Source organism: Rhopalosiphum padi, chromosome 2, assembly GCF_020882245.1.
Source record: "Rhopalosiphum padi isolate XX-2018 chromosome 2, ASM2088224v1, whole genome shotgun sequence".
Classification (NCBI taxonomy): Eukaryota; Metazoa; Arthropoda; class Insecta; order Hemiptera; family Aphididae; genus Rhopalosiphum; species Rhopalosiphum padi.
In genome coordinates, this window is record NC_083598.1 from 73519105 (window position 1) to 73531445 (window position 12341).

Below are 12341 nucleotides of genomic sequence, written 5' to 3' on the forward strand. Positions count from 1 at the left end.
TTAGCCGCGTTCTACGTAGATACTTGAATATTTAATTGACGTCAGACATATACTTTTATTGATAATGATATAGTTATAATCATCAACGCAATACTTGTTTATTTTTTTATTATTAACATTTCAATACTTGTTTATTATGTAGATACGTACTTATATTTAATAATTTATTATAATAGTTATGTTATAAGTAAGCAAAAAATAAAAAATATAGGATAAGAATAATTATATAGCGGTTGTACCTGTTATAGGTAGATACTATAACTAGTAATTTCTATGCACTACTTAATTAATAATAATATAGGTATAACAAAAAATACAGAAAATGAAAAATAAATATTCCCGAATAACAAATCACATCTTCACGAAAAACAAATTGTAGTGCCTCGTATAAACATTCGACCTGGGTCTTGCAAAATCTTTCGCCTTGCCAGCACACATATAAGCAATTTGAGTTTTAAATTTGGAGGGGGCTATTCTATTTTTCATGTACCTATGTACTGTTTGTATGCTCCCTGTGATATACAAAAGTGGAAGGGTATATATAAAAACCATTTTGGGAGGGCTTCGATTGATTTTGGGGGTGGGGGGGCTTAGCCTCCAAGCCGCCCTGAAATTGCGCTTATGCTAGCACAGTCATTTTTTTGTTAATAAAGATGTGCATACGTACAGAAATATTAAATATACAAATTATTAATTATTATAAATAATTTATATCTAGTTGTTCGATTATTAACCCGTAACCAATATATTAACCTTATTTTTTACGTGATCAAATTTTTAGTTTAATCTCTCATTCTCTCATTACAAAGAACACAAAGTAAAATTGACTTAAGTAGATATAACTTATAAGTTATTTTATATATTCGATAAATACAGCTATAGTAAAAACTAATTTAAAAAATAGGTTCACAGGTTCATCCCCTATAAAATCAGTTTAGGGATGCTCCTGACCATTAATCACAAATATTACTATGCTTTACTAAGAATTCAAAGTTATATTTTCGCACGTTTAAATTATATTATTATTCAAAAATGCGTACCTATTTAAACCATAGAGTACCCGATGATTTAAACCAAGAATAAGTTGATAGCACTGTACGCATATGGTTGACGTTATCTCGTTAGTCCACCATTTTTTTCGGCTCTCGATCATCCCCTCTACAGACTATTCATTTAACTGTATATTTGTCGTAATACTGATAAGGAAATTGACTGCCAATCTCCCGACTAGTACCCTGTACCCATCAGCTCTCGTGCTTGTTTGTCAATCAAATTCTGTAATTTTGATTTCTTGTTTGTACGGTTTTTTTACTCCACTAAGAAAAGTAAGTATACTTCAATAGTTAATGCGATTCGTCATGTTTGCATGCCTCGATTATAAAATGGCCACTATACCCTCCCTCGTTATTAATTTTCCACACCCGAAATCCCAATGACTTGGTATTAAAGACGTGTTTTCGGGTCACTTGGCCATTTCAGAATGGCACATGAAGAAGGAGACCCGGCCGAAATCGCAAAGTTGACCGGCGTCGGAAAATACTTCAACACTATTACGACTAAAGGACGGGTTAACGTGAGTGCTAATTAAATTAATTATAATTTGGTTTTTGTAAACAACTCAATGACAATTCAAGGTCATGGGTTGATCTTTCAAAAGAAATTCTATACTGCTATTTTGGTATAATAGATTCAACTGCACAATTAGGGTACACACATTTTATGTGATTATGAACTATGGTTATAAGTTATAGTGAAAATCTTCACAAAGTATTAGTAAAATCATTTTTATTATGATAATGCTGTAATATCTTGAGTATTTTAAACTTCATTAAAAAATATATTGTGTTTTTAAACATTAGAATGAATAAAATTAGTAAATTGATTTTGAAGGTAGCTAATTTAACAGTAAATATATTTTGGCATATTGTATATATTTCAACTAGAGTACACTTACTAAATTAAACTTCTTCACGGCAATGATAGATATTTGAAAATTGTTTGGCATTTTAACAAGTCTATGTTTTGATACAGTAAATTATTTACTTATACCTATAATTATTCTAAAATTATCTTTATTTGTTTAATAAAAAAATTAGTTTATGATATATTAGAATTAAGGTAAAGAACAGAACTTAGACCATTAAGTAGTTTTATGGTACATTTAAAAGTTAATGGTAGACCTACTCAAATACATTTTAATATAATGTAGTAAGAGTAATATTATTTTTGATTTGATAGCCTAAAAATTATAAAATTGAAAAAGTAATAACCAACTAAAATAAACATTATAACATTAAATATAAAATACATAACAAACTGTAGGCATTACAACATCATAATATATATATATATATATATAATATAATTATACAAATAGATTTTGTCATTAAATATAAATTAAAAACATAAATATTTGAAATATTGTGAAAGGTTATCCCCCCGCAAGAAAATGTATATCAATTAAAATTAATATAGCTGTGACCAATTAATAAACCTATAACTTCTTGTTATTGTTGATACAGTAGATATAATAAATCATTTTCGCTACTTATAAAATATTAATTACTTTTTATATTATGTTTTGTATAGTGTCCTGATTTAATGTATATATTTTACAAAAAATGATATACTTAACTAGTTGAATATTTAACAATTATATTATATGTATAAGCATTTGTTAAATAAAAGTAATATACTATAAAATTAATTAATTGTCATTATCACAATTGCTTGCATATTATGCTAAGATAGCCAGTTATAAATATAATAATTATAGTATATTTAAACTATGTTACTTTAATATTTTTCTTTTAATTGAGATCATCTGTATTTACTTTATATGATATAAGAGGACTATGTTATTTATTTAGTATTATAATAACAAATTATTAAAAATTTAATATTTTATAAGGATGTTAGTTCATTAACTACACTTTCTAACAAAATAATAATAAAAAGTAAACCAAGATTTTATATTTTTATTACAGATTGTATGTGCAACCTATGGAACCATCGCTGTTGGATATCTATTATACAAACTGCGCAGCCCAAAAGCAGAAAAACCAAGTTCTTCGTCTTGAATACAATTTTTAATTAATTTTAGAAATGCTTCTTAGATTTAGGATATATGTTTTGATTATTATTTAAGATTTATTTCATATAAAAAGAATTATAATTAAGGAATCATATTAAATAAAGATACCGCAATGTTCTTTATTTAGCGTGAATGTTTATATTGTATTCAGTTTACTTTGGAAGAAAATATTTAATTTACAACAAATTTATATACATGGTATAGATAACAACAAAACAAAATTAGATCTTTGTTTAACAATATTAACGTTCATCCATTTGTTTGTCTCTGGTTATAACATGATCTTCAAATTTTACCATGTAAGTAGTACCTTTGTGCCAATGTGCGGTAACTTTAGCATTCTATAAAATAATAAATATACTTTAAAAAAACAGTTATTTGATAAAAATAACTAAAAATAGCGTATATTTCATACATCTTGTTTACAAAAAATTAATTTAAATATACAAAAATTGATAAATAAAAGAAGATAATTCTATGTTGTATCTATCTAAATCAGTTTTATTACTAATCAGTACTTATAAGGTAAAATTACAAATCTGCAATATGGTTGTATGAATCAAAGTAATAGACATAGTTTAAACTTTAAAGTTGAAGAGTTAGTTTTCTCAATGTTATTATTGAACTTCAGACAGAAACTGTACCAAAGAGAACTATTAAAGTAAAAACAAATAAAAAAATTGGTTTTACTATAATCTATGGTCAATCTGCAAGTTTATAGAGTAAAAAAATTATTCATCCTCAAAAAACAAAACATTTATGTGTGTAATATTGCTGAAGACAAAAACATTTTTATCGATCTATTTATCAAAATGTTATATACTTCTAGGTATGTAATTTAATATTTGGTGGATAAAAAATAAATGTATAGTAACAAAAGATTAACTAGCTGTTTAAATTGAATTAACTATTTTTAATATTTTATCAAGCAGATGATGGTAATATAAATAATTGGTACTTACAAAGCCTGATGAATTTAGTATTCCTTCTATTATGCCACCAACAAACACAGCACAATTCAAATTACCTTTATCTTTAGGAACTGATATGTATTTATTTACTAATGGCTCTTTTTCAATTATATAATAAGTAGAATCGTCATCATTTGAGTGTTCTAATTTGTCAGCTTCACGACCAAAGAAACTCTGAAATTTTAATAATTATGTGATCTAATTGTTTTCAATAACAAACTGAAGCAGTACATGAATTATAAGAATAGTATTGTATAGTGTTAATTGAAAACAAATTATTTCAACCCGTTCCAACTAATTTTTATTAATGGCATGCTATTTTTAATTCAAGTAAAGATTTAAATAAATGTTAAAAATATAGCCATCATACTTTCCAGAAAGTAGATTTAATAAACAACAGCATATTCAATAGCTTTATCTCACGTTTGCTGTTTTTTTCACGTAGAAAATGTAAATCTATTAATTTCATACCGACTTCTTGTCCTAAGTCAGACAACCTAATAAAATGATATTATTACTCATAAATTAAATAAAACAATTTAAACTTAGGTCTTTAAGCACTTACCTCATTTGTAATTCGTTTACTGTATGAGCCTTTCCTTGACAGTATTGTACCAGTTCAGAAAACATCAATGCAAAACAATTCATGTTGATTTCGCCTTTACCTTTGCTAATTGACTTATCAAGTATACTTGTTTTTTGCCTCATATTCGATATTTGAATTGGGTTCATTTTAAAAATGGTTCTGACAACTAATGCAGTATAATTTTTATTACAAATATTGTTACTTATTCTTTGGTTCACCTTGTAAAGAATTATATTATAAAGTTTTGTGTAAAATGTAAATAATAACACGAAACTGAACGAACAAGTGATTAAAATATAATCAACTACTATAATCATTTATAGTATTTGATATATAAGCCCACGGTCTTATATGAGACCGTGTATAGGCCCAAAAGTACATAATTTGATAAATAAGATTAGCTTGTTGTACGATCTCAATTTTAATTAGGAATTCGCTAATATTATTTAAAACTAACTAATAATTATGATATACACTATAAAGTCATTGTTAAATATTTAGTAAATTAAATACTATGAAGTATAAATATTTAATTAATAATAAAAGTCTAAACTTTGAAGCTTGAAGACCCAAAATAAATTATATTCAAAGATGTTGTAAACATGTAATTAAAAACCAGATACTTGGTTGAACCCATATTGAACCTTTTATTGGATAACATAGATTATGATAAGCCATTAGACTGACGAAGATTGTTTACAGTTAACAGTGTTAACACAACGACTTATAAATTGTTTTAGACGGTTTACTCGTTATTAGTCGGCATTAGTATTTATAATATTACACTTAATCAGTCGGCGTTTGTTTTATAGTTCATACATAAATTGAACTCATCCCTATTTTTTTTGTATACCAATTAATACCTATGATAGTTTCAAACCAGAGTTGGACGTGTAAATAGACCGCTGCGAACTACAAAATGTTTTATCATGTAATTACAGAGAACACGTTGAACGAATACCGGTTACGTTTGTTTATTTGTTATTTGTTATTTAGATCGCACTAGAACACGACGTACTGCTTCATCCTCGGTATTTTGGTCCACAGTTATTAGATACAGTAAAACAAAAGTTGTATCGCGAGGTTGAAGGCACATGTACTGGAAAGTGAGTAATTTTTAAACTGATATTTTATTATGCTCTCAAAAAAATAAAAACAAATATTTTAAACGATAACTTAAAATATTCAAGAAATTATCATAAATAGATGTTTCCCTAATCTTATATCATTTTCCAAGGACTTTTTGTACTAAGAACTCACAATATGTCTTATGTATAAAGGTTAAAAACAGGATATGGTGATATTTATACCATAACGGCAATGAGCAAGACAATATATATTTTTAATTTCAATGGTTCTTTACTTTAAAGGTATGGATTTGTAATTGCTGTAACCCATATTGATAATATTGGTTGTGGATTAATTTTGCCTGGTCAAGGATTTGTAGTATATACTGTGAAGTATAAAGCTATTGTTTTCCGGCCCTTTAAAGGTGAAGTTTTGGAAGCTGTAGTTACTCAATTAAACAAAGTAGGAATGTTTGCTGAAATCGGACCACTTTCCTGTTTTATATCTCATCATGTAAGTTACGTAATATATATTATTGTTTAAAAATAATTATTTGTTTCATACATATTTATATTTAATATTTATACTATATAACTGAATGTCTGAATATATCTCAAAAGTTAAATAAAACCAAATTAAGATAATTTATGTATGTTATATTTATATTGTTATTATCATTATTATCATAAATATTAAATACCTATTTTTTTAAATCTTTATAAAAAATGTTAAAACATACTTTTTTTTATTTGTTTTAGTCTATACCATCAGAGTTACAGTTTTGTCCAAATACTTCACCTCCATGTTACAAATCAAAAGAAGAAGTATGTAACAACACTTGATTTATATACATACTATAATATTAAAAAAACAATGAAAAATGCACATTTAATCTTAGAAATAGTTGTGGGAAAATAAAGTCATCATTGTCATTTTTACAATAACCACCTATTAATAACGGCATACAACCTGATGACTATATTGTTCCATTAGATATTTGTCATAGTGGTCACTTATTGCCACTTCTATTAGCTATCTCTATGAATAGTTTTCCAAAAGTCTTGAGTTATTGCTAGTTTCTTATATTTGCAGATGATATTAAGTTTTTTCTTACAGAAAGTTAAATTGTTAATTGTGTGCATTAAGACTGTATTGAGGTTTGGTGGCACCCCTGGCAAATTACTACATTTATGAAACCCTTCCCCTATGGAAATTTGCATTTGACAGGTCACATATATTTTGTATAGGTACAGTTATGTTATAAATACTTACCTACCTATTTTACGAAAATATTACATACATATCAATTATAAGTATAATATATAGATATTCCATGTATAATGAATGCCATTATTTCAAATGTTGTACTCCAACAGCTTTAAAATAAATTATTTATATATAATAAAAATAGAGCGAGACCTTACTGTAAAAAGTTGTCTGCTTCTTTGAGAAGATATCAACTCAATAACTTTACATACAAATAAGTTGTGCCAGGGGTGGTCAAGGGGTTGTAACCTCCCCGTACATTTTTTTCTAGTTGTAACACTGAGTTGGGCCATTCTTTCATTATCCTACATATTATGCAAATGTTATATTATAATTTATTCAAGACCTTGTAATCATAATAGTCTATTATTTTAAAAGAGTTATTATAACTCTGCCTAAAAATGAGGTTGTTGATTTGGATTTGGTTTTTGGCAACAAGCAGTAACCTAGAAATAACCTAAGGTTTTTTGTTAAAAATTATTAAATTTTGATATAGATGTTTCAATATTATTTTGTTTTGTCAATTTTTGTCCCTCCAAACATTCCATCTATCGGTCACATATTATTTTAGTTTCACCAAAATTATTTTTAACACATTTTAAAAGGAAATTAACTCTTTTATATATCAATAATTAAATAAATAAGAGTTAAATCTATAAAAGAAATAATTAAAAATTCACCTTTCCTAATGGAAAAAAATTATTACTTATCAAATAATCATTTAGTTTTATTTTTCCTATAAAGTAAGCTACAATATTATTTATTTATGTTCTTAGAATATAGCAATACAGCCGGAAGACACAATTAGATTAAAAATTGTTGGAACACGTGTTGATGCATCAGGAATAGTATGTATTTTAAAATTGTAAAAATTGTATAAAATATACAATAATTATTACTGTAATAATCAGGGGCGGCTTGCTATAAGAATACTAGGAGTAATTGCTCCTGCCCCGAAAATAGGAAAAAAAAATTGTATTAAGTTGAACAGGTTTAATCATAACTCATAACAGAAGATTGATCGTTTAAGTATAAAATAAGTGTATCTATATCATAAATTGTAAAAGTTAATAAAAAATTTAACTTAAGAACCTAAAAATATTATATTGGTCCTAGTAAATTTAGTTTGTGGGCGGGTGGGTTATTTCAAAAACTTGCTCCTTGAGTTTTGAAGATTCATGCTGCCACTGACTGTAATACTCAATTTATTTGACCACATTTGTAGTTTATTGCATTGCGTTTTCAATAACTATTTTGACCAGTTTTTTTAGTACAATAATTCCTTTATTACATTTTTAGTTATTTATAGTATTTGTATTCAAGCTAATTTATTGTAAATAGTGGCAAGCCCCTTCAGTTGCTCGTAAAAATATCTATATATCTAAATTTTATAGCATTTTTTCTATTTTTTTAAAATAGTGAATTTAATTGTATAATAAAACAGACTACACCATTTTATATTATTTCATTGAATTTTAGATGAAAAATGTTTTCAAAAAAAAAAAAAATTTAGTTCCTACAAATCTACACCTAGCTTAATTATAGATTAATCTATAAAAAAAAATATATTGTTTAGAAATGGATAGAAAGTCTTCTAATTTGACTAATAAAATCCATTTAAAGTTAAATCATTTTTTAGTAAAATATATTCAAATTTAATTAAAATATGAAACATTTTTTTTTACAGTTTGCTATTGGTACATTGATGGATGATTATTTAGGTTGGTATATAATTTATTGCAAAAATGGCACTTACAATAATATTATTATTTACAACAATTTTTATCTTATTATTTCAGGATTAATTCATTAAGACAAGGACACATCAAATTAATTTTTTTTTATACTGTATAATGTACATAATAATGTAAAAATAAAGTAAAAAAGTAACATAAAATAAATTTTGTATATATATATATATATAATTAGTTTTAAATGTTTATTAATTGGCGAGGAATGAGTTTTCCTTCCGATTAGAAAAATAAGGAAATTCTAGTTACCTAAATCTCTCAACAAATTGTGATTTATGAAAATATATATCCAATTTACTATCTTGTACAGATAACAATTATGGTAAAGGTTGGATCAATTTTTTCTAACCAAAAACAAAAACATCTCATTTTTCTTACAGGCCACAAATAATCTTAAACTATGGTAAAATAATAAGATCGTTTATCATAATTTCGATATTTCGTTCAAATTTACACTTAAAATGTCTTTAAAGAAAAATTGTGCACTTATATATTATATTAGATATGTTTAATTTCATTCTGAACTGCTTACTGCTTATGAAAAACTTTTTATTTAATTTTCAAGTCTTAGCTATAAAAATTGTCCATAATTTTTCATGATTTTGACAGACTTTGAATGCTTATAAATATAAATAAATTAAGCCTACATACTTTTAATTACCTGTAATAATAATTAACAGCTTATAAAGAACATTGTATTAAATTTGTATATCTGTATAAGTATGGGTACCTAATGGGCAGTAATAACTAGTACCATTGATTATAAATACTTATAAGTTACAATCAATGCTAGTACCTATAGACAAACATGGATTTATCTATTTCAACTTTACTGTATGAGAGATATGACTAACAAAGGAATGACCAGCTTAACATTTTTAAAGTGCTACCATTGTCGAACGACTAATAGACTAATTATTACAAGTCGTATGGGGCCTGCTTAATATATAAATCTATAATCATGTTTTTAATTGGAGCTCGACTTTAAAAACTTTTTATTCACGCAGATGCGGTCCATATTTTTTTTCAATTTTCATCAAAGAGCCACTACTGGAACTGTATAATAGTATATAATACATGGTATACATTTCATTGTACTAATTCTATACATATGAGAAACTATTAGAAACTCATAACCGTATGAATTTAATTACCACCAAAATCAAAAGTATAATTAAAATTGTATTCAATTTTATTTTTATTAAACTGAAATAAAAAATCATGATTTTAAAAACATTGAGCAATATTTGATGCCTTGATGGGCACAGTAAAAAATTAAAAGATAGCCACAGGTTGTCAACGCCTGTTTATAATGAACAAAGTTCATTTTAAAAAATCAGTATTACCCAGGCCTTGATTTACGCAAGTGCAGACGGAGCACTTGCACTTGGGCTCCTAGGAATATTGTTTTTTTTTTTTAAATTAATTCCGTTAACATTTGTTTTGTAAAATATAATACGAACTGTCTTTTTCTGCGTTAAAACGAATTAAAACACGTTACAGGTATTGTATGACATAAGAACGTTTGGACGGTTTGTTTTTATTAACTATTGAAAATTATGTTACATCATTAAATTTTGATTCAGTTATTGAAATTTTTACAGAAAAAAAGCAAGAAAGACATTTTTGTAATTTTTAAATTTTTTCATGATAAAATGTTATAAAAATAGAATATTTTTAAAAATAATATTTTCAATCTATACATTTAGTTTATGCAATAAGTAAATTTTGAAGGCTTAAAGTAAAAACAACAGGACATGTGGACTTGAGTAAAGGGGGCGGCCAGTGACACCACTTCAAATTTCATTACTCACTAAAGGTTAAAAATAGAAATTGATTACTTTTATTTCATTTTAATTATATAAAATAATTATTATTACTAATAAGTTATTTTCCATTTTTATGGAAAATTGAAAATTAATTATTTTAATTTAAATTTATATAATAAAATCCTTAAGTATTTTTAGTATTTTAATAAAGTATAATTTTATGTTATTTAATTAGTATTATCTTTTCGTTGACCTTAATTTGCTAGGCCAAGTATGAAGTTACTAAATAATTGTATTTATAGTAGGTACATGAAAATTAATAATGTACAAATATTTTATGTGTTTTGAGATAGGTATTTAATACTTTTAATATATAAATATTTTTTTTTTTATTAAATTTCCCCCCTCCTCTATATAGATTTTTTTTCTAAAACATTTTTTTTGACTTAAGAAGGGCCCTAAAATAATTGTGCACTTGGCCTTAATATTATTAAATCAGTCCCTTGTCTTATCCTTCCTCATCAGTCATCACGGCATCACGACTGGTGTAGAATGGACTGAATGGTTATCTTCTATACCATGTCCTAAATCCCAATGACAAAATTATTTGACCATCACTAAGCACTACTACAGCGTACACATAATATACAAAGTATTAGGTATAAATAAGTCAATAAGTGGGATGGCCTGAATGTATAATAATAATACATTACGCTTTATAATCATATACAGTCGACTCTCGATAATTCGAAGTTGGCGGGACTTTTAAAAAATTTCGAATTACCTACCAAGAGTTTGAATTGCTGAGTAGTTCGAATTGTTCGAAATAACCAAAAAGCAAAAAAAAATTAAAATTACTGACTTGAGAAAAAAAATTTGTTTTTTTATTATAGTACGTACATAATTATTAAATATTTCAACAAATTATGCTGTATTACTGCAGTTATGTGTATTTATTGTTTTTAAAATGTAAATTAAACTAAATTATAATAAAAGATTATTATTTTTTTAAAAAAATCTATAATTGATTTCTGCTTCATTTAACTTACTAACTTAGTTTAAATTATTCTATAATATTTTCTAGAGTGAAAAATGCTTCAAAAACTTCGATATTGATTTCTGACTGGAGCAATGTTACGTTTACAAATAAAAACTATATATTCGTCATTCGGCTATCGACGAGTTAAAATACGATAAGAGACGATTAAGAAATAACGATAAGGTTTTTACGATAATAATTCTATAATTATCGAAATTCGGAATTCGAAAATAGTAAGCTAAATTTTTACACGATTGTATAGTAAATTATTAATGAAAAGATTAAAAGAAATATATTAGGTGATGAATAAACTTGGTATTACCGAGCATTGAACGGACGAAACTTCGAATTGTCACGTGTTAGTGGCCAGTTTTCCCAAAATTTTAATTCGAATTATCGAGTGTACTTAATGCTTATAAATGAATGGTTTTTATTCAAATTACCGCAAGATTTTCAAGAACGAGCATTTGCTTTGAATTACCGAACGTTTGAATTATTGAGTATCTGTATTACCTATTACCTAATATATAATATTTATAGTTAGTATTAAATATTAATCATTATCTCCAAATTTCAAATTCAAAATTGAAAAACTAAAATAAATCATTTATTATATTTGTACTGATTTAAATGTACCATCATCACTACAATCTGTGCTACAACCATGTACTTAAGACGTGATGTGTTTCGGTGCTTCAACAGTTCAACACCTGGCCAGTTGGAAATGGTATTTGGGGTCTCTGACTGTGCCCGCTCGACGTCAGTGATAGAGTGGGGGTTCTCCCGCGGTAGTACAA

The 12341-nt window shown here is 26.0% G+C and overlaps 2 protein-coding genes across 2 annotated transcripts; one reads left to right on the forward strand and one right to left on the reverse strand.

Annotated features, from left to right (window-relative positions):
- Window positions 1-3209: 3209 nt before the first annotated feature.
- Window positions 3210-5089, reverse strand: LOC132919634 (trafficking protein particle complex subunit 5). Its single transcript, XM_060981368.1, has 4 exons — window positions 4631-5089; window positions 4436-4562; window positions 4057-4239; window positions 3210-3435 (listed from the first exon to the last, which is right to left on the reverse strand). The coding sequence occupies exons 1-4, from the start codon at window positions 4966-4968 to the stop codon at window positions 3337-3339; spliced, it is 747 nt and encodes a 248-aa protein (XP_060837351.1). The 5' UTR covers window positions 4969-5089; the 3' UTR covers window positions 3210-3336.
- A 253-nt stretch (window positions 5090-5342) lies between these two features.
- LOC132919635 (DNA-directed RNA polymerase II subunit RPB7) lies at window positions 5343-8910 on the forward strand. The gene is made up of 7 exons (XM_060981370.1): window positions 5343-5582; window positions 5648-5757; window positions 6022-6232; window positions 6478-6543; window positions 7762-7833; window positions 8673-8706; window positions 8785-8910. The coding sequence occupies exons 1-7, from the start codon at window positions 5571-5573 to the stop codon at window positions 8796-8798; spliced, it is 519 nt and encodes a 172-aa protein (XP_060837353.1). The 5' UTR covers window positions 5343-5570; the 3' UTR covers window positions 8799-8910.
- Window positions 8911-12341: the final 3431 nt, after the last annotated feature.